Source organism: Leopardus geoffroyi, chromosome B4 (assembly GCF_018350155.1).
Source record: "Leopardus geoffroyi isolate Oge1 chromosome B4, O.geoffroyi_Oge1_pat1.0, whole genome shotgun sequence".
NCBI lineage: Eukaryota > Metazoa > Chordata > Mammalia > Carnivora > Felidae > Leopardus > Leopardus geoffroyi.
Window position 1 is genome coordinate 136,610,208 of NC_059341.1, and position 20,260 is coordinate 136,630,467.

Here is a 20,260-nt window from a genome sequence, read left to right on the forward strand (position 1 = left end):
GAGTTCGAGCCCCGCGTCGGGCTCTGGGCTGACGGCTCAGAGCCTGGAGCCTGCTTCCGATTCTGTGTCTCCCTCTCTCTCTGCCCCTCCCCCGTTCATGCTCTGTCTCTCTCTGTCCCAAAAATAAATAAACGTTGAAAAAAAAATGGTCAATATGGTAAATTCTGTTATGTGTATTTTACCACGATGAAGAAAATTGAGAGAAGCAAAACAAAACCCAACTCCCGAAACTGCTAGCACAGAAAGCATGTATATTTGAGGATTTCCACTGCCCTTTAGCAAGTCCTCTCTAACCCTCAGTTTCCTCGTTGGTAAAATGGGCACGAAAAAGCAGCACCGAGCGCTTAGGACTGCGAGGAGGGCGACGCGGGACCATCCATGTAAGGATCCTGGGTCTTAACACCCAAATTCAGCCAGCGGATCGGCCCACGAATCCTCCCCGGGGCCCACTGTGCGCACCGCCGTGCGGGGAACCCGCGCACACGCCAAACAAGCTTGCAGACGGCCGCGGGCAGGCAGCAAACAAGTAAACATCACACTTGTAGCAGTTCTGTTACCACTGGGACCCGGGTCCCGGGTTCAGAGCTCCTCGACGGGAGAGGCGGCCCCGGGGGCGGGCCGGGGCGGGGCCGGGCGGTTTATACGCTCGCGCGCCGGCCGGCGGCCGCAGACAATACGCTTCCCGGCCCGATCACTCCGGACGCCGCCACCATCGCCGCCGCCGCCACCGCCACCTCCACCTCCGACTCGAGGTGAGTCCGAGCCCTGCCGCCCCCCGGCTGTGGCCCCAGCCCCTCTGCCCTGCGCCCCCGCGCCAAGCCCGAGCCCGGCAGGTGAGCGCGCAGAGAGCGGCTGGAAGGTGGGGGACCTGTGCCCAGGATTTTCCGTCCTGGGCAGCTGTCGGTGTGTCACTTTCGGGCGACGTTTCGGGACGCTGGCTGCGTAACGCACCCTCTCTGGCGGGGTCTCCAGGCCCCCGCCGGCGACTGTACCAGCCGCAGCCCGCGCGGGCCTCAGTCTCCGCCTCCGTGCAATGGGGCGCCTCGCCCCGAGGGCCGGATACCCCGTCGCCCCGCAGCGCCCACCGGCTCGGCCTCCCGGGGCCCGGCTCCCACCGCCCGCGAACCGGGCCGGAGCGCGGGACCGCCAGCCCCCCGGCCGCACGGCCCGGTGTCCACCCGGAGTCCGGGAAGATGGCGTCGGGCGCTGGTCCCCGCCGGGACCCGGGGCGCCCCGAGTCGCCCCGAGTCGCCGCGCACCTGCCAGGGGCCGGAGAAGGGCTTTATTGTGGCCGCGGGGAAGTCCGGAACAGGAACTGCGCGCGGAGCGGGGGCGCGGCCGCCGCCCGGCACCTGCCCTCCGCCTGCACAGGTGCGCCCGCCGGCGTCGCAGACCCGCTGGAGGGGCCGCGGGCGCGGTCCAGCCGGTGGCCCGGAGGGGTCCCGCCGCCAGCCCCGCGCGGCCAAAACAAGGCCGGGGACGCTTGGTGTGTGTGTGGGGGGCGGGGCGGGGGGGGATGTGCGCCGGCCTTGGTTCGCTTTCGCTACGAGCCCCGGCCTCCTGGGCGCGAAACCGCTTTGTAAAACCGTTAATCGTTACTGTAATTTTCGCTGGCAGGAGCCACCCCGGGGGTGGCGGGGGGGGGGGGGGGGGCGGCGGGGGCGGGACGTTGTTGCTGCGGCTGCAGTTGTAACACTTTCCCCAGCACCTACCGTGGCCGGGCCCTGGAGCGGGTCTTCTTCGAGCTGCGCTCCAGCTCCCCAGGAAGGGAGGCTTATCAGCTTTCTCCTTCCCGCGCGAGGAGGGGGGCGCACAGGGGAGCTCTGTGCTGGCCTCGTTTGCGCATGGAGAGTTGGTTCCAGGAGGCGGCCTGCAAGCCGTCAAGCCAGAAAGCCCAGAGCCGTTGTCTGGAAGCCCCGCCAGAACTCTCCACCCGGCCACTTTCCAACGGCGTCTGTCTTAGACGGGCCCCTCGGCCTCCTGAGCCTGTTTGCCCGTTCTGTGAAATGGGTCTGCGAGGCTTCCCACCAGGTGTGGGGAACGCCCACCCAAGTGATGGTGGCTGTCAGCGGCCTCCCTTAGAGTGAACACTCCAACCTTATTTCTACTTATCTTGGGCATGCCTTTGGGGTGATTCTTCGGAGTGGCGCATCGTACGAGTTTACTAGTGTGGTTTTACACTGGCTCTTTAAATGGTCTGTTTGAGGCTGTAGCTGGGTCTGGATCCCAGCTTCAGCACCTGGCTGGTGCCGCCCCTCTTGCCTGTGGCTTCAGCTTTTACCACCCTTCCCTTCCTGCTCCAGGATTTGGGGGATTTCCCACCATTTTAACCTCAAGGTCACAGGGCTGTCACTGATGGCTTTGGCTGTGGCCGCTTGAGCTTTACCAACCTTACGCGGTACAAGCTTATTTTTGCCTGTTTTTGGTTTAAAGTGTCTAAAGCATCTGGGGAGACTGGCTTCCAGGGTGTGGGCTTTCAGCTAGGGCCTCAGAACGCCCTCTGGGCAAGAAACCTGTTTCATCAACCTTCTAAGATGGCTGCCAGGTGACTTTTTTTTTCCCCCCCTTTTTTTGGTGGGAACTACCTCGGCAAGGATGTTTCTGCAAGCACCAGGGATCCTGTGAGGCCCTCTCTCTATGGGATGGCGAGAGGCCTGAGAGAAAAGGAGTGATGATAGACTTAGCACAGTCCCTAGGGGCATGCGGGTATCAGACTCATCATCTCTTCCCTATCTCGGTTCCATGCTGCCTCCTCTGAGCAGTCTTTCCTGATTACCTCATCAAAGGTGCAGCCCTTCCTCTCTTTCTGCCAGTGCCTCTGAGCAAGGACCCCAGTTTACATTTTCTCGAGACACTAAAGAGATTGTGCTACCCTTTTGTGCTTAGTGACCCTGGCCTGCAGCTCCATGAGAACAGGAGGACCAAATGTCACCCTTAGTGGAGTATCCCCAGCAGCTCACAGCCTGGGCATGCTGGGAAGAAGCTGGATGGAGGGCTGTATGCGTGTTAATTATCCTAAGTTTTGTTTTTTTTTTTTTTTTTAACGTTTATTCGGTTTTGAGAGCGAGCATGAGCGGGGGAGGGACAGAGAGAGAGGGAGACACAGAATCCGAAGCGGGCTCCTGGCTCCGAGCTGTCAGCACAGAGCCCGACGCAGGGCTCGAACTCACGGACTGCGCGATCATGACCTGAGCCGAAGTGGGCCGCTTAACCCACTGAGCCACCCAGGCGCCCCCGTATCTTAAGTGCTATTAGGTGGGTATGAAAGCTGGGTTCACAGAGCTGCAAAGAAAGCAGCGAGCAGTGTCAGCTCAGTTCAGTTCTCTTCCGATCGGCCCTCTAACATATGGAAGGGGCTGCTGGGGGATGGCTCCGTCCGCTGGTGAGCCTTGAAGCTGACCCCCGAGGTATTTTCCCCTCTCCCTGGAAAGCATCCTGTTTTTAGCGAACCCTATTAAGTTTGTAGACAATTAATGGCTTCTTGCTTCCCCTTGCCTCCAACCTAGTGGATCCCACGAGAGTCCGGCTGTTTGTTCTCCCTGCTCAGAACAATTCCAAGAGGTTTCAAGGAAGTTCCCGGCACGCTCGGGTTTTATTGTGGGTCGCGGCCAGGAAGCCTGCAGCGGGTCCGGAGTGGACACAGGCAGCCACTCCCTCAACTTTTTGTCCTGCCACTGGTTGGCCGGGGCCAGGCCCTGGGAGACATACAGAATGTAAGCAAATAAGGCCACGGCCCCCAGTTCCTTGTTGGCACCGAGGCTGGTGGGAGCGAGGCTGGGGCTGGGTGGGCAGCTGATTTTCGTAGTGTCAATATTAGGATGTGATAATACAAAACACCCACCGGGCCTTGCCGGGCAGCGCACGGTAAACCTGTTTTTCTGGAGGTGGGAGAAGGTACCTTGTCACCCGGACTGAGAGGAAAGTGCAAGCTTAAGAGCCAAGAGCAACCTGTCTGGCTACTTGGGGGGCGTCACTGTGACGTGAAGTTTTAGGCTGGCGAGTTCCTGCCCCCCCACCCCCACCCCAAGTTGGCACTTGTGTGCCTGTGGCTTGGAGCTCAGAAGAGGCAGAGTTCAGAAGGGGAGGGCACGGATCTGCCGGACTGCCCATACGCAGACAGTGACGCATCAGGAAAATCCCAGCTCCGACTGGGAGGTGGTGAGCATGGTATGCACCTCTCCCCAGCCCGGGGTCCCAGGTTCGTGATGGTTTCTCATTAGTGAGCACTGACTGTATACAATGCACGCAGCCTCCGCCTCCTTCTCAACAACTACCCTTCCTACTGGGCTCTCAAAAGGTGAGGGTCTCCTAGCCAGGAATTGCCTGTCCCTGTGATCTGTCCCTCGATCGGTTTTACAGTCTATTACCTGCCTCCCCTGCCCCCTCACTGTCCCTGTTCACTAGGTCCCTGCTCTGAACTGGGGCAGACAGACAGGTAAACACTTAATGAGACTATCAATGGGCTAGGTGCCCAATCCAGGTCTGTTTGCCCAAGGTGCTGGGATAACTCAGATGAGGGGCAGTTAATTCTGTCTTGGGGAGGGCAGAGAGGAGGTGGGCTCTGGGCTGGGTCTGAAAGAAGCAGCAGGCATCCTCCCCCCCCTTCTCCCCCCCCCCCCGGCCATGCCAGCCTGGGGAGGCAGAAGGAGGCCAGAAGGTCAGGTTGAGGGTTCAAAAGGGCCAGGGTGGCTGGCCTCTGGGGACCTGAGGACTTTGTCCTAGGGAGGAAATGGAAATCCCAAAAACTACTGACCAGGATTCGGGGAGTACTTAAAACTCCTCTACACTGAGGGAACACCCAAAATTCTGGAAGAAAGGATCCCTGAGGGCTGTGTCTCTCTCCCTGGGCCCTTCAGACCTCGGGCCTAGCAGGGCACTGTCTTTGACTCCTTTTAAACACATGGTAAGAACTTCTTGTAATTAGTTAATGCTTCTTTAATGATTTTGTTTATTTATTTTTCATGTTTATATTTTGAGAGCAAGAGAGAGCAGGGGAGGGGCAGAGAGAAAGACCAAGGATCAGAAGCAGGCAGCCGGAGCCCAATGCAGGGTTCGAACTCCTAAACGGTGAGGTCATCAAAACCAATGCTTAGACTGAGCCACAAAGGGACTCCTAAAGATTTTATTTTTATTTTTAAAAAAGATTTTATATTTTAAGTCATCTCTACACCCAGCGTGGGGCTTGAACTCACAACCCCAAGATCGAGAGTCACAGGCTCCACCGACCGATCCAGCCAGGCACCCCCACCACCGCCAGAACTCATTTTATTTTATTTTATTTTATTTTATTTTTTTAATTTTTTTTTTCAACGTTTATTTATTTTTGGGACAGAGAGAGACAGAGCATGAACGGGGGAGGGGCAGAGAGAGAGGGAGACACAGAATCGGAAACAGGCTCCAGGCTCTGAGCCATCAGCCCAGAGCCTGATGCGGGGCTCGAACTCACGGACCGCGAGATCGTGACCTGGCTGAAGTCGGACGCTTAACCGACTGCGCCACCCAGGCGCCCCTAGAACTCATTTTAAATACATGCTTTTTAAACTTGAAAACTGCAGGCCCAGGTAGTATCTTGGCACCCTGTCCTTTCTTTTTTTTTTTTTTTTTTTATTATTTATTTTTGGGACAGAGAGAGACAGAGCATGAACGGGGGAGGGGCAGAGAGAGAGGGAGACACAGAATCGGAAACAGGCTCCAGGCTCTGAGCCATCAGCCCAGAGCCCGACGCGGGGCTCGAACTCCTGGACCGCGAGATCGTGACCTGGCTGAAGTCGGACGCTTAACCGACTGCGCCACCCAGGCGCCCCGGCACCCTGTCCTTTCTAATGGTGATGGATAAGCACAGGGATCCACTTGGGTCCCCTTTTGGATACCAAGGAGGACTTTGGGATCCCTTGGATTCTCCTTGCCCTGTTTCCACACCTGCTTTCTGTTCACTCTATTGAACTGTGTATTACAACAAAACACCACAGCCTGGGTAGTTTATAAACCACAAATTTATTTCTCACGGTTCTGGAGACTGGAAATCCAAGGTCAGGGTGCCACAGACTTCCTGTATCCTTGAGTGGGGGACTGGGGGCCCGGAAGGGAGCTTTCCTGGGCCTCTTTTAGAAGAACACTGATCCTGGGGTGCCGGGGTGGCTCTGTCGTCGGTTAAGCGTCTGACTTTTTTTTTTTTTTTTTTAATATTTGAGATAGCACAACTGGGAGTGGGACAGAGAAAGAGGGACAGACACAGAATCCGAAGCAGGCTCTGAGCTGTCAGCACAGAGCCCGATGTGGGGCTTGAACTCCCAAACTGTGAGATCATGACCTGACCTGAAGTCGAAAGCATCCCACTCCTGATTTCAGCTCAGGTCATGATCTCTTGGTTCCTGGGTTCGAGCCCCATGCTAACAGGATAGAGCTTGCTGGGGATTCTCTCTCTGTGCCCCCCCCGCCCCCCCCCCACCCTTTTGGTGCATGTGCGAGCTCTCTCTCAAAATAAATAAGTAAACATGAAAAAAAGAGCACTAATGCCATTAGTGGAGCCTGCCTGATCTAATTGCCTCTCAAAGACCCCGCCTCCTGATACTGTCACCCTCTGCATTAGGTTTTCAATGTATGAACTTGGGGGTGGACACAAACATCCAGAGCACAGCAAACTGGGGTAAAGCCAATTGCAAAAGCAGTCGCCAAGAGAATGCTTGTGTTGTGCCTTCTCTAGGTTGGAGTGTCTTGAGCAGGAAAGGACATAAAAGAAAATCTCCCCAAGGCCTGTTTTCCAAACGAGGAATTAGGGGTCCAGAGGGGCTAAGGAACTTGTCCAAAGCCAAACGGCCAAGCTGGACTAGGACCCAGGTGGCCCAGCAGCCGAGTGCCCCGTGGCACAGTGTCCCTGTGCATAGGTAATGAACAGAAGCAGTGAGCCGTGGGTATTTGCATAAATGCATCACAGAGGATCCTCATCTTGCCATGACTTCTTTCCCTGTTGCTACACCGACCCACCTCTTTCCATTTTCGTGGTGGCCGACCTGACCGGGTGTGGATGGGATGGCGGGGGAGGGGGGGAACGATGCACTGGTTTTGCATCATTTCCACTAGCAAACATTCCTGAGCGTACTGATGAATCGGGCCCAGCTTGGGGCTCCGGGGACCTGGAGTTGAATCAAGCCTGAGCAGACTCCCGCCGGACTTTGACCTAAGCCGGCTGCAGAGGCCAAGAAAGTGTCTCGAGTTGGAGGCCAGGTTTAATGCAGCTCCCGCCCTCGCCTCGGGTGCGGGACAAGCCCTTCCCAGTTCTAAACCTCTTCTGAGTGGTGGGTGATGTTCCTCTGCCTCCCGGAGGGGTCAGGCCTGTAAAGTGCCTGATGCCGAATACCGCACACGCGTGGTTTACATTCGCCGTCATGCCAGCCTCCCCGCTCACGTGCTCAGAAGGCACGATGCTCAACGATGTATCGGGCCACGACTGGGCCCTATACACGGCCCCAGCATGTCCGTTACGTCACTGTTCAGTGGGGAAACTTACCTGGCGTTTCAGGCCCCAGCAAGGCTTTTTTTTCTCGTAATTGTCAAAGCTGCCTTCCTTTTTCTAGTATCGTCAACCTGCGTTGCTAGGCCGATGTATTTTTGGAGCCCGGGGGTGGGGAGCATGATTGGGTGGCCGAGAGGCTCTGAATTTCCGTTCTCAACCTTCCTGATCCCCCGTCGGTGAAGTGGGGCAGACACCTCCTCCTGAGGGAGGCTGGACTCCGCAGCTGCACAAAAGAAGGACGTGGAATCCCCGAGAGCCCTTAGCAGCAGGCCCAGAGAGGACAGTCCTTGCCCGAGGCCACAGAGGCCAAGCCGAGATGGGCCACCTGGGTTCAAGTGGGTCAGGCCAGCATCTGTGCTGGGGTTCCGGGGGTGGAGGGCTGCGGGGCTGTGGCTCCCGGGACCCATCCCAAGCTGCCACTTTCCAGATCACCGAACAACTCCCACAACCCTCCAGGGGTGAATTTCCAACTTGTCTTTCTACCTGAAACCCCTTTCTGCCTCTTTCCTTCTGTCTCCTTTTTCTCTCGCTGCTCCCTGTCTCCCCCCCCAGTTAATTTCTCCATCACTCAAGGGAAGTGAGCCCTGCCTGCCTCAGAGGAGCGGTTTTGGGCATCTGCAGGTTCCTAAGGGTGGAGGCTGGAGGCCAGACTTCCCCCACCAGGTGGGGAGGGTGGGTTGGCGACCTGATTCCTGAAATAGACCTTTAAGACAAATTATTTCCATTTCAGAAAAATTCCAGCTGTTAACCCCAGAACAGTTTTTGCTTTATGTTTTGAATCTACGATCACAGCACGTGGGTGATAGTAAAGGTTCGAGAACACAAAAGCGGACAGTTAAAAAGATTCAGTCCCCTTCCCCGCCCCTGCTCTGTCCCAGAGCGACCCCTTCCCCTCTTCACTAATCTCCTTGCCTCTTTCAGGAGATGATCTGTGCAGATAGAAGTGTTTGTCTGTTTATGTCTTTTATTGTTTACACACGCTGGGCAATACAGTTACAGTTACGAGCTGTTCTGTTCCCTGCTGTGTGCATGTAGCCATGTGCGTTCAAGATCCTGGCACATCAGCGCTCACTGATTGGTTGGTTGCTTATGTTTTTCAAGGCTGCCGGGTACATGCAGAGGTCTGTATAGGAACAGTCCTAGAAACCAAAGGTTCTGTGCACTTGCTACTTTGGTAGATACTAATCTCCCACTCTCCCGGGTTTGTTGATTCCTTAACCAGCTTTGGAGCCCCTGCTGCGGGGCAGAAAGGGGGCAACAGCTGTATCTGTGAATCTTACTCTTTGCTCTGGAGGCTGTGCTATGTCCATGCAGAAGAGCCCTCTCTGAGCTAGGCTCAGAATTAGGTGACGGGTCCTGGTCACACAGCGGTGGCAGAACTGGGACTGGAAGGAACCTGGGTCTGTCTCGGCTGAGGTCAGGGCTTTAATGCTTGAGCGAGCACCTGATGCTTTGAGCGCTGGGTGCTCTGTAAACCAGGACCCCACCCCCGTCGTGGGCAGCGGCAGGGCTAGGGATTGGGTCAGGTGGGGGTGGGAAGCCCCGATGGAAAAATACTGAACTGAGGACCCAGGGTTTCTCGGCTGGGTCCACCCCGCAGCCACTGGCCCCGTACCCAGGACTCCAGTGACCTGTGGGAATTGATGGGGCTCCAGGGGTGTGGCCACCTGTTCCAAGGCGTGCAGGGACACGTGGCAAGGCTGGGCTTGGGGAGACTCAGGAAACCGCAGGCTGCTGGGTCCAGAGCCCACCCCTCACCATCTCCCAAGCCCCGCAGGTGTCCTTGTGGCTGTGTGGGCTGCACTCTTCTGCCCAGAGGCGAGATTGGCGTCCCCAGCTCCGCCAGTAAAAGAGCACTCCTGGCTGGTGTTTCCACGGAATGTGTAGGAGGGTGAGCGTGTGGGCTGCAGCCTGGGTGGGGACGCATGGCTAGGTGCGCCTGCCTTTTTGCAAATCTGCTGGAAGAAAAATAGATGCTTAAGAGCAGTCCAGGCCCCTGGGCCACCAGTGACCTCAGTAACGGCCTTTGTTTGGTCATTTGACAAACGTGCTCTGTGCCGTGTGCCGGAAGCCAGAGATCAGTGACGATGGCAAGCGCCCGGTTTGTCACCTTACGTGGTGTTGGTGTTGGGACATTAACATTACTCTTTTATTTCTCGGTTGTTATTTTTTTATTAAAAAAATTTTTTTTTTAATGTTTTATTTAGTTTGAGAGAGACAGAGCATGAGCGAGGGAGGGTCAGAGAGAGACACACACACGCACACACACACACACACACACACACAATCTGAAGCTGTCAGCACAGAGCCTGACGCGGGGCTCGAACCCACGAACCACGAGACCATGACCTGAGCTGGAGTCGGAGGCTTAACTGGCTGAGTCACCCAGGCGCCCCAAGTATCCTCATCTAGAAGGGGAAGAAGCTGGAGGCACAGAGGGTCCGTGCTGTAAACCCCCAAAGAGGAAGAAACAGCAACTCAGTGTGGTCGGTTGGAGTAGAAGGGACCAGGGACAGGGGCTGCCTGAGCTCCCTGAACACCCCCCCCCCCCCCCCAGCCTGGCTCAGAGGACCTAGGAAGGCAGTGCCGGGGGCTGAGCTCTCGGCAGAGCGTGGTTCACGGAAGCACGTGGTCTTAAGTGTGTGGGAACCTTGGCCAAGGTTGGATTGGCAGTGCTGGGGCTGGTGAGGTGGCCAGGGGGAGAAGAGAGGGCCCTGATAGCCGCGTGCCACAGCTCCCGAGGGGACCGGGGAGCCGAGTGGAGCGGTGGCCGGGTCAGATCTGAGGCTGCTGCACGGAGATCAGATTGGAGAGATTCTGGTGGAGACTGGAGGCCGGCTGGGCATCTACAGAAGAGCCGGGCGGGAGGTGACCAGCTCTGGGATCCCCTGGGGCGGTGGGACTGCTTCAGGGACCTTGGCTCCCACCTCCCTGACCACACTCTGATTTCTCCCCCTCAGATCTAATAGCCCTAAGGGCCACCCAGGCCTGGCTGGGTGAGCATTTCATCAGAATCCTTGCACAGGGCTTAAGTCAGGGCCAAGTCGGGGCCGGACAGAAGTAGGTGCTCAGACATCAGTCTGGATTATCGTAGGCAGTTTGTGTTGCTTCTTGCCTGGAAAAATGAACCCTATTAGTTTGGGGTCATTAATCCCCAACTGATAGGTGAGGAAACTGAAGGCCTTGCCCGAGCAAGTGAGCACTGGGGTTAGGAGGTTCACCCAAGACTCCCCCCACCTGTCCAGAGGGTCCCATGCTGGAAGCTTAGCAAGCACAGACCTGGAGAGGGGAGCCTGTCCCCGGTGTCTGTCCCCGGTCAGCTCAGACTGGAGGTCAGTCTGGTGGGCTCGGGGGACCCTTAGGAGGGGACGGTGTAGACCCTGCCCCCAAACAGTTCAGTCTGCTGGGGCGGTCCCATCCTACCGCACACCCAGCCCTGGAGCTAGTGAGACGCAGGCCTCCGCCTCGCCCCTACCCGCCCGCCCCGCCCCCGCCAGCTGGGGTGCTCGTGGTCACTGTCGTGGGGTGCCCGTGGTCAGGCACATGCTCCTGCAGGGCTCAGGGGCCCCATTCCCATTTGGTGCCCAGGGATCCTGGGAAGGTCTGCTGGAGGCGGATGGATGCTGGGACAGTGGATGAAGGGGAGGCTCGGGCTACGTGCCCACCCACCGAAGTCCCGTAGTGGCCCCTTGGCTGCGGGGAGGCAGGGCTTTCCATGGGAGCACACCGCAGCCTCTGGGGAGAGAGCAGGCCCCTTGCTGGGGTGTGGTGTTGAGGGTGAGGGCTGCTGGGGGCGGATGCAAATGAGGGCTGGGGCTGCTTTTCTTGGGGGATTGCCATTTGCATAGACACCAAGCTCCCTGGGGCCTGGGGGCAGCCAGAGGCCCTGGTCCCAATTCCTTAAATGCCCCCCCAGTGCAAACCGAAGGGTGTACTCAGTCCTCAGACTCTGTGGTGTTAAAATAGCTCAGCTGTGAGAGTTGTCTCTCTCCGGGTCCTTCGTGCCCTTTGCTGAAGTTTGATACGTGTTTCTTTTTAAAACTTTTTTTAAAAGTTTATTTTGAGAAACAGAGTGAGTGAGCGGGAGAGGGGGAGAGAGAATTCCAAGCAGGCTGTGCACTGTCAGCACAGAGCCCAGTGTGGGGCTTGAACCCACAGACAGCAAGTTCATGGCCTGAGCTGAACCAAGAGTCAGACACTTAACCAGTTGAGCCACCCAGGTGCCCCTTACATTTTTCTCCATAAAAGCTTTAAGGATTTAAATTTTTTTTTAATTGTTTTTAAGTCTTTTTTTTTTTTTTTTTTTTAACTTTTATATTTGAGAGAGAGAAAGTGAGTGAGTAGGGGAGGGGCAGACAGACAGATAGAATCTGAAGCAGGCTCTGAGCTGTCAGCACAGAGCTTGACGCGGGGCTCGAACTCACGGATCACGAGATCATGATCCGAGCCAAAGTTGGATGCTCAACCGACTGAGCCATCCAGGCGCCCCAGTCATGTTTAAAAAAATCAGATTCATTCCTGGGGTGCTTGGGTGGCTCCGTGGGTTAAGCGTCCAACTTCAACTCAGGTCATGATCTCGCAGTTTGTGGGTTTGAGCCCCGTGTCAGGCTCTGTGCTGACAGCTCAGAGCCTGGAGGCTGCTTCAGATTCTGTGTCTCCCTCTCCCTCTGCCCCTCCCTGGCTCATGCTCTGTCTCTCCCTGTCGCAAAAATAAATAAAAACATTGAAAAAAAAAAAAAAAAAGATACAGGGAAGGGGTGCCTGGGCGGCTCAGTCGGTTAAGCGTCTGACTTCAGCTCAGGTAATGATCTCGCGGTTCGTGGGTTCGAGCCCCGCATCGGGCTCTGTGCTGACAGCTCGGAGCCTGGAGCCTGCTTCGGATTCTGTGTCTCCCTCTCTCTGTGCCCGTCCCCCACTCGTGTTCTGTCTCTCCTTCAAAAATAAACATTATTTTTTTTAAATCAGATTCATTCCTGACTGCAAGCCTTCTATGTCTGCAAATACAGATTTATTTGCTACTGTATTTTCTGGTTGCCTTGTTGCTGTTGGTTTTTGCGTGTTGATCTTGTATCTGGCAACCTTGAAACTCTTCCGTGATTCCAAGAGGTGATTCTCTTTGTTTCCTACGGGAATGTTCATTTCATATCCATTTCATATCTGCTAGAAATCGTCTCTGATCCTCTTGAAATGATCGCATTTTGTTCCGTGGCTTGAATATTCTGCATCTTTTATTATTTCAGCAGTCTAAATGATTTCACTGGTGAGTTCTTTTTTTCCTTAATGTTTGTTTATTTTGAATTTTTTTTTCAACGTTTATTTATTTTTGGGACAGAGAGAGACAGAGCATGAATGGGGGAGGTGCAGAGAGAGAGGGAGACACAGAATCGGAAACAGGCTCCAGGCTCCGAGCCATCAGCCCAGAGCCCGACGCGGGGCTCGAACTCACGGGCCGCGAGATCGTGACCTGGCTGAAGTCGGACGCTTAACCGACTGCGCCACCCAGGCGCCCCAGTGTTTGTTTATTTTGAAAGAAAGCTCGAGCAGAGGAGGCCCAGAGAGAAAGGGAGAGGGAGAGAGAATCCCAGGCGGGCTCTGCACTGCCAGCACAGAGCCCATCCGACGCCCGGCTCCGTCCCATGAACTGTGAGATCATGACCTGAGCGGAAACCGCGAGTCAGACGCTTCACCGGCCGAGCCGCCCAGGCGCTCCTCTTTCTTTTTTTTAAAGTCAGCTCTATGCCCAGCGTCAGGCTTGAACTCATGACCCCGGTATCAAGAGTCATGCCCCAGAGACTGAGCCAGCCAAGTGCCCCACACCTCGTAGCTTTTAACTGCTACTTAGCGTTCCCCGGAACAGATGAATAAGGATTATGCACTCAGAACGGTGCCTGTGCTGCTAGGTTGCTGGCAGCAACGTTTCGGGTTTTTAGAAATGCCACCTGACCCTCCCTGTTGGGGGCGTGCTGGCCTGATGGTGTGGGAGGGAGTCGCTGGGTCTCAGGCCTGCAGGTGCCCTCAGCAGGTGGTAGTACCCCCGCACCCCCCCCCCCCCCCCCCCCCACCACCAGGTCTGACCCGACGGCTCCTTTCAGCCCACAGGGGATGGTGCTGCCCTGACAGGTGCGGTGACATATGTCAGGCCACGGGCTCTTTGTGGCCGTTGTGGCTGTGTTTACACGTCTGATTTCTCCAGCCCTCGCTCCTGCTACAGCTGCCTTTCAAGCTGGGCTTTCATCTGGAACAGACGTGAGCCTACTGGCTTCCCTTTAGGAAACCGAAGCAGCCCTCTTGAGGCCAATTCTGGGCATCTAGTCTCTCTGGAACAATGCTGTTCTTGTGTGGTGTCCTTTCTCAAAGGCCAGAGTGCCCCAGCCCCTCAAATACCTGTCTGCGCCCTTGATGACATCACAGCGCGCCCAAATCTGACCGCGTTTTGGATGCTGTGTTGAGAATAACCTGTCTAGACTCGCCCTTCAACACCTGGAGGACCCAAACTCTCTTCTCTGCTCCCGTGAACCTGTGTCCTGTGTTTGTGTTTCCAGTCATCACCCTTTAATGCTGAAAGCAACTTGTGTGCACACTCTGGTGTAGACCCGGTGTCCCCGGAGGGTCCCCGCGTGCGGGATCCGCTTCAGGGATGAACATTGTCCACCCGGGACCTGGGGAGCAGTGAGACTTCACTCTCTCTCTTCTTGGCTTAATCCTGAACTTTTCTAAGCCGCCAGTGTCCTCTTACTAAATACCTGCCTTGAAGGTTAGGGATCCAACGAGATGACGAGAAGGTTCTGTCAACTCAGGGCAGGCTAACGTGAAGAATCAGAAAAAATCGTAAAGCCCAGGCCGTTATCGTCAGACAGTGGGTTGAAGTGCAAAGGTCATAACAATTGGTGCCCGTTCCCGCAGCATCACACCTACTAAGTGACACAGCTGGGATTTGAACTCGGGTCCTTTGGGTCCACATCCTTCATCATATTCTGGACCTACGGCTGTTCGGTACAGTGTGGGGTAAATTGTGGTGAATCGGGTCACAGAATCCTACCTAACTATCGCCGGCGACGACTTGGGAGTCCACAATTGGACTAGGAGTGCTAAATATGTGAATGGTGATTTGAACGTGTTGAGTTTTCTTTTTCTTTTAAGACCTTTTTTTTTTTTTTTTTTGATTTTTAATGTTTATTTTGAGAAGGAGAGAGACAGAGAATAAGTGGGGGAGGGGCAGAGCAAAAGGGAGACAGAATCTGAAGCAGGCTCTCCACCGTCCGCACAGAGCCCGGCGTGGGGCTCGAACTCACCAACCGTGAGATCATGACCTGAGCTGAAACCGGGAGCCGAAATCAAGAGTCAGACGCTCAACAGACTGAGCCACCCGTGTGCCCTGGGTTTTATTTTTCTTCCACAGCTGGGCTGGCTGTGGCTTGTGTTTTTGCGAGTGTTGGATCATGCCATCAGAGAGCCGGGCTCTGTCCCTGCCTCCTCTGCATATTCTTGGCACGCTGGGTATCCTTAATGTTCAACACCCTGGGGTCATAAAATGGCTGCTGCCGCTCCAGCCTTCACTGCTGTGTTGAAGGCAGCAAGGAGGGGGAAGAGCCGCCCTGGCTGAGGCCGCTCCCTCTCAACTCCCGCGTCAGACTTCTGAGGCCTCGTTGACCGGAACTGGGTTATGTGCTCCCCACCAACGGCAAGGCATGCTGGGAAAGTGAGGACGGGAGAGTCCCGGTTGACTTAGACGCTCCAGGACTCAGTCAGTGTCTCTCTCTCCCCCAGAGAAGAAATGTCTCACGCAGGACCCCTCTCCAGGAACGTCTTTTTGAGCACCTTCCTGCAGGAGCATGGCCCGGAAGTTCTGGACGTTCCTGGCATGACCGATCTCGTGGAGTACTATGATCCTGGGCCCTCCCCTAACAGGTAGGTCCCAGTAACCCTCTGGGAGCCCCACCCCACCCCCCATTTCTGGTCAGTGACTTTCAGGATATGCTTAGAAGAGCAGGCCTTGTGGGCTCCCTAGGCAGGGCTCCAGAGCGGAAATTCCCTAGGTGTGGTTGTGGAGGCCTTGCCCTGGGCCCGGCAGCTCTGCTCTGATAACCAGCCCGCAGAGGCCCTCGGCATCCAGCATATTCCCCGGACGGGTCTCGGCACTGCTACCAAAATGGCTTAGACCTGTGGCTTTGGGGCCGGGTGTCTCCTGGCCCCCAGTGACTGCGATCGCCTCTTCCCGGCCTTCTGAGTTGGTTCCAGATTTTAGAAAATCAAGACGGAGCCTGAGGCGACTTCCCACATGGCTCCTGTTAGGGCGGCAAAGGAGGGGTCTTCCCAGGATCAGCCCCTGGCATCTGGATGGTTCTCTCCTGCCTTAGGCCTCAGGATTGATTCTCTTAATCTCTGTTAGGCCCTGGACCTGGGCACTGGGGCTGGTTGGGATTTTAGAGCTGGAGGGACCTGAAAACCTGCTTCCTCTTCTGTCCCTGCTCCACTCGTAGATGGCAACAGGGGACGTTCCGCCTGGGGCAGTGTTTTGCTGAGGTCCCACAGGGTATTGGGATAGAGGTGGGCCCTCAACCCTCCATCGGACCTTTCAGCACCGCTGGAATAAGAGAGCACGGACCCCGGGGAAACTTGGGCAGGTGGCCGGGGCTGAGCCGGGATCCGCTGGGAGGCCTGTCTGCCTGGAAATTCCCAGATGGAGTGTGCGGGCAGACCCCCGAGAGCGGGGCTGAAGCCGGCCCACTGCCCGGAAGGTGTCGGATTTGGAGATCAGGTGTGAGCGCGGGCACCTCTTTCCATCCGCGATTCCAATCAGTGAGCGTAGGGGCCCGGGAGCCCCTCCTTTCTGAAAGGAGTGAGGACACCAGGAGGTTTGAGGATTGGGAAGCAGGGAGCAGGTCCTAGAACCCCTCCCACCAGGAGGAGGGTAAGTCGAGGCTTCATAGGAAGCCAGTCCCAGTGATCCAGGGGGCTCAGAGCCCCAACCTGCCTAGCCCCCGCTGGGTGGTCTCTCCAACCTTGAGTTATCCTTGGAGGGGAGGGGGAGCCTGGAACGGGGCGGGGGGGGGGGGGAACAACCCGCTGTTCACGTAGGCGCTAAATGGCTCCCTGCCCTCCCTCGAGGGCCCGCACGTCAGGGAATGCACCTGCGGACGGGGCCTCGCTGGCTTTTTCTCGCTGGCAGGTTCTCTGCTCCCACACCTCGCTCTGTTGCCCCTGGCCCCCCAAGAACCCGGGCCCGGTGCCTGGTGGGCCTGGGTGTGTGGGGTCAGTGCACAACCACACCCCTATTCCCCGTGCCCTCCCTACAGCAACAGCCCCGACGATGTGGCCATGCGGCTGGCCTTCATCGGGGACGAGATGGAGGTGAGGTGGATGATGCCCCGCGTTGGCGAGCTGCCCGGGATGGCCGTGTACAGGTGAGCGGCGCCCCCAGGCCCTGGGAGGAAGTCGCTCCCCTCCCGGGCAGCCCCGAGCCCGCAGCCCCTGCTCGCGGGCACCAGACGAGCGGAACCCAAGTGCCTTTGTCTGCTTCCTCATCGAGCTGAGGCCGAACGTTTCCAAAAGGGCCTTGACCTCACGTGCTGATGGGGAATGCCGAGTGTGCTGGGGGGGGGGGGGGGGGGGGGGGGGGGGGAGCTGTCCGTGCGTCCTGCGCGGAGGCATCTGTCCTGAGCACGCTGTGCCTTCACGATCTGCCAGCATCTCTGTGGGTTCTCAGAACCTCCCAGAATTTCTCAAGGTGGGGGTGTTCGAGACCAGAGTGAGAGTGGTTTCTTCTTGGTCCCCAGAGAGGCAGCCTTCTGTTGGCGAGCCTGGGCCTCCATCACAACAGAGATCCTCTGGACGGAGGACGTGCTCCCCTGGACCTGCCTCCTTGGGCCTGCGGGCAGAGGAGCATTTTCCACAGGGCCAGCTCCAGAAACCAGACCAAACTCCCAGTGGCCTGGAGGGGCGGGGGAAGGAAACGGGAAACTGGATGAATTTGAGGCCCAGAAACCGCCCATGGAGAGAGGCCCTCATCCACGGAGCCGCCCGGAGAAGGGGGATAGGCTGGCGGTGGATGCGAGGGGACGAGGCCCTCTGCTCCCCACAGGGGTGCCCTGAGATGAAGGCCGTCTCTGTCCCTGTTCCTGCAGTAATGGCCCCGCCCCCCCCCCCCCCCCCCATTTGTCTCCCAGCTTGGCCTTCACCTACAACCAGACGGGCCTGAGAGGTGTTCTCAGGAGTCTCATGGCTGGTCTGGCCAACCTCAGGGAGAACATACGGATCTGGGGCTTCCTGACCCTCAGGAGCAGGGTAAGATCTCGTGACCTTGACTCCTTCCCCTCCTGCACGTGGTGACACGCTCCCTGGGGCATGTCCTCTCGGGGCGCCACAGACCCCACTGACTCCCTGTTGTCTTGTCTTGCCTGCTTCTCCTCTTCGCTACTCGTGCCCGGTCCCAGAGGCCTCTGGCTTTGAGGACTCCATGCTCGAGTTCAGGAGCGTGTTTGCCGGCCTCCCCGCCTGCCCTCGTGCTTCGTTGGGCAGACGTGGCTGGTTCCTCCCTCCTTTGCCCAGCAGGCGCCTCCTCCTCCTGAGCACCTCTCCTCCCCCCTCCTCCTTCCTCCGGGGCCCGAGTCGCCAGCAGACTGGCAGCCCGGGCGGCCTGGCTTCTCCTCCTCTGCCCTGTCCTCGGGGGCCTTTGCCCCACCCCACCTGTGCTCTCTTTCTGGCCACCTCGGCCCAGACCTGTCCCGTTCGGAGCGGGGCGCTCCTGTGTCCCCCACCTTCCCTGACTCGTTCTTCCCACCCCACCGTCCGCCACGCGGGGCTCATCCCCGTGTCCGCGGAGCCGGCGTAGGAGGCGTTGCAGAATGGGCACCCCTGTTCCAGGCTGGAGGTCCTCACCTCTCTCCCCCTCCCCCTCCCCCTTCGTCCCACAGGTGTCCCCCAACTCGGGGCGCGGGCTGGCGCTGTCCCTGCTGCTGCTGGTGCTGCTGCTGGGCTGGGGGCTCCACCTCCTCCAGTGACTGTCCCCTGCTGCTCAGCACGGGGGCGGGGCTGGCCTCGCCCCCCCTGACCACCACCCTGGAGGTGGCCTCAGTTGGTTTTGTTGTCTTTTTAACTGTTTTCTGATGATCCCTTTTTTTTTATATTTAAACTCTGAGTGCTGGGACACTACTGAGGTTTCATACTAGTTTTTTCTTTTTCTTTTTGTAAGAGAAATGAATTCATTATACCTCTGGGGTCGTTACTGGGTAACTGCCCGCGCCAAGGCCTGGCTGGGCCTGCTCTCCGGGCCCCACGCTGCGCAGTGGCCGGTCCTTCCTCTAGCAGGTCGGTCACACAGCGGGCAACGGGGGGAGTGCTGGCCGCACCCCCGTGTCTGTGATGCCCGCAGCAAAGAATCTGCTGGAATAGATTTGGGAGGGGTAGGAGAGCTCAATAAAATGTTGGTTTCCAGCTGGTCTCTGGTCCTCTCTGGGGTCTGCAGCATGGGCTCCTCTTGCCCCGCGGAGGAGAGTCAAGGCGGGTAAGGGGGGGCAAGGGGAGCGGGCAGAGAAAGGGCGGGGCGGGCGCCCAGCCACCTGCGCGTGATCACACAGCCTGCAGGCTCTTTCCTGCACCTGCTGTCACAGTTAGGCCCAACACGATCAGGTTTGCTCCTCTGCCCTGCCTGGTGCCTGAAACCTACGGTTAGGGATTATTTCCTTTGGGCTGTCAGTCTCTTATAATTGGGCTGCCTACCCTCCCCGTGTTTGGCCGTGTAGCCTGTGGGGCTACTCACATAGGTGCGGGGGCAGGGGAGAAGGGGCACCAGGGCCAGGCTTCTCACCGTGCGGGCTCAGACTGCCCCAGGCCTAGACCTAGTGCTCTTTCTAGACCGCCAGGCCCTCCTCCCAGAACTTGTGCTCTGACTCCCTGCACCTCCACCCACAGTCCCCCATCTCAGATGCCAACGCTGGGCTGGGGCGAGCCACTTGCCTCCAGCCCCTCAGCCCCCCATCTTCTCCAGCCTCCCCTTGCTGTCCCCTCCAGGGCCTAGGCTTGGGGAGCCTTCCCTGCCCTCCTCCATTCAACCCCAGAGCCGTGCTGCGCCCCACCCTCCAGCCAGGCTGGTCAGGTCCTGCCCACTCCAGCTGCCCCCTCCCACCCTCACAACTGAAGGGACCCTCCCAGCCGCCACTGGGCCTCCCAGGCTGCAGCTCTCTAAGGTCTGGCCCTTCACAGCCTTGAGGCCTGATTTCACCTCCTTCTCCTGTGTCAGTTGTCCCTTGGGGTTATGTCAGGCCCTCCCCGGGCTTCACAGGGCAGGCCCAGAATCCCCCAGTTCCGAAGTCCTCGCTGGGAATGTTCCATCCTGACCCCTCGCTCCACCCAAGGAACACTCCATCCCCAGGCAGGCACCACTGGGCTTGGAGACCTGGGAGTGACCCAGGGCTTGCCCTGTGTGGGTGCCCTGACCCTAAGGCCCTGGGGATCCACTGTACAATCAGTAGGTCAGGCCGTGGCTAGACCCGTTCTAGAGGCACCTCTTGGTTGTTTTTTTTTTTTTTTTTTTTTGCATTTTTTTAATGTTCCTATTTATTTTTGGAGAGAGAGAGGGAGACGCAGAATCTGAAGCAGGCTCCAAGCTCCGAGCTGTCAGCCCAGAGCCCGACGCAGGGCTCGAACTCACGAACCATGAGGTCAGGCCTGAGCCAAAGTTGGACGCTTAACCGACTGACCACCCAGGTACCCCTAGAGGCACCTCTTCTAAGAAGTCTTCTGTGACCA

General features: G+C 57.5%; 1 protein-coding gene across 3 annotated transcripts; it reads left to right on the plus strand.

The window, feature by feature from the left end:
• The first annotated feature begins 244 nt into the window (after positions 1-244).
• BIK (BCL2 interacting killer) lies at positions 245-18,946 on the plus strand. Of its 3 annotated transcripts, none has more exons than XM_045464030.1 (5): positions 245-752; positions 15,281-15,421; positions 16,810-16,917; positions 17,680-17,797; positions 18,427-18,946. In XM_045464030.1, the coding sequence occupies exons 2-5, from the start codon at positions 15,288-15,290 to the stop codon at positions 18,511-18,513; spliced, it is 447 nt and encodes a 148-aa protein (XP_045319986.1). In that variant the 5' UTR covers positions 245-752; positions 15,281-15,287; the 3' UTR covers positions 18,514-18,946. The 3 variants fall into 3 exon arrangements, with proteins under 3 accessions (XP_045319986.1, XP_045319984.1, XP_045319985.1); XM_045464028.1 differs by lacking the exon at positions 245-752 and adding an exon at positions 839-1,371; XM_045464029.1 differs by lacking the exon at positions 245-752 and adding an exon at positions 6,478-6,884.
• Positions 18,947-20,260: the final 1,314 nt, after the last annotated feature.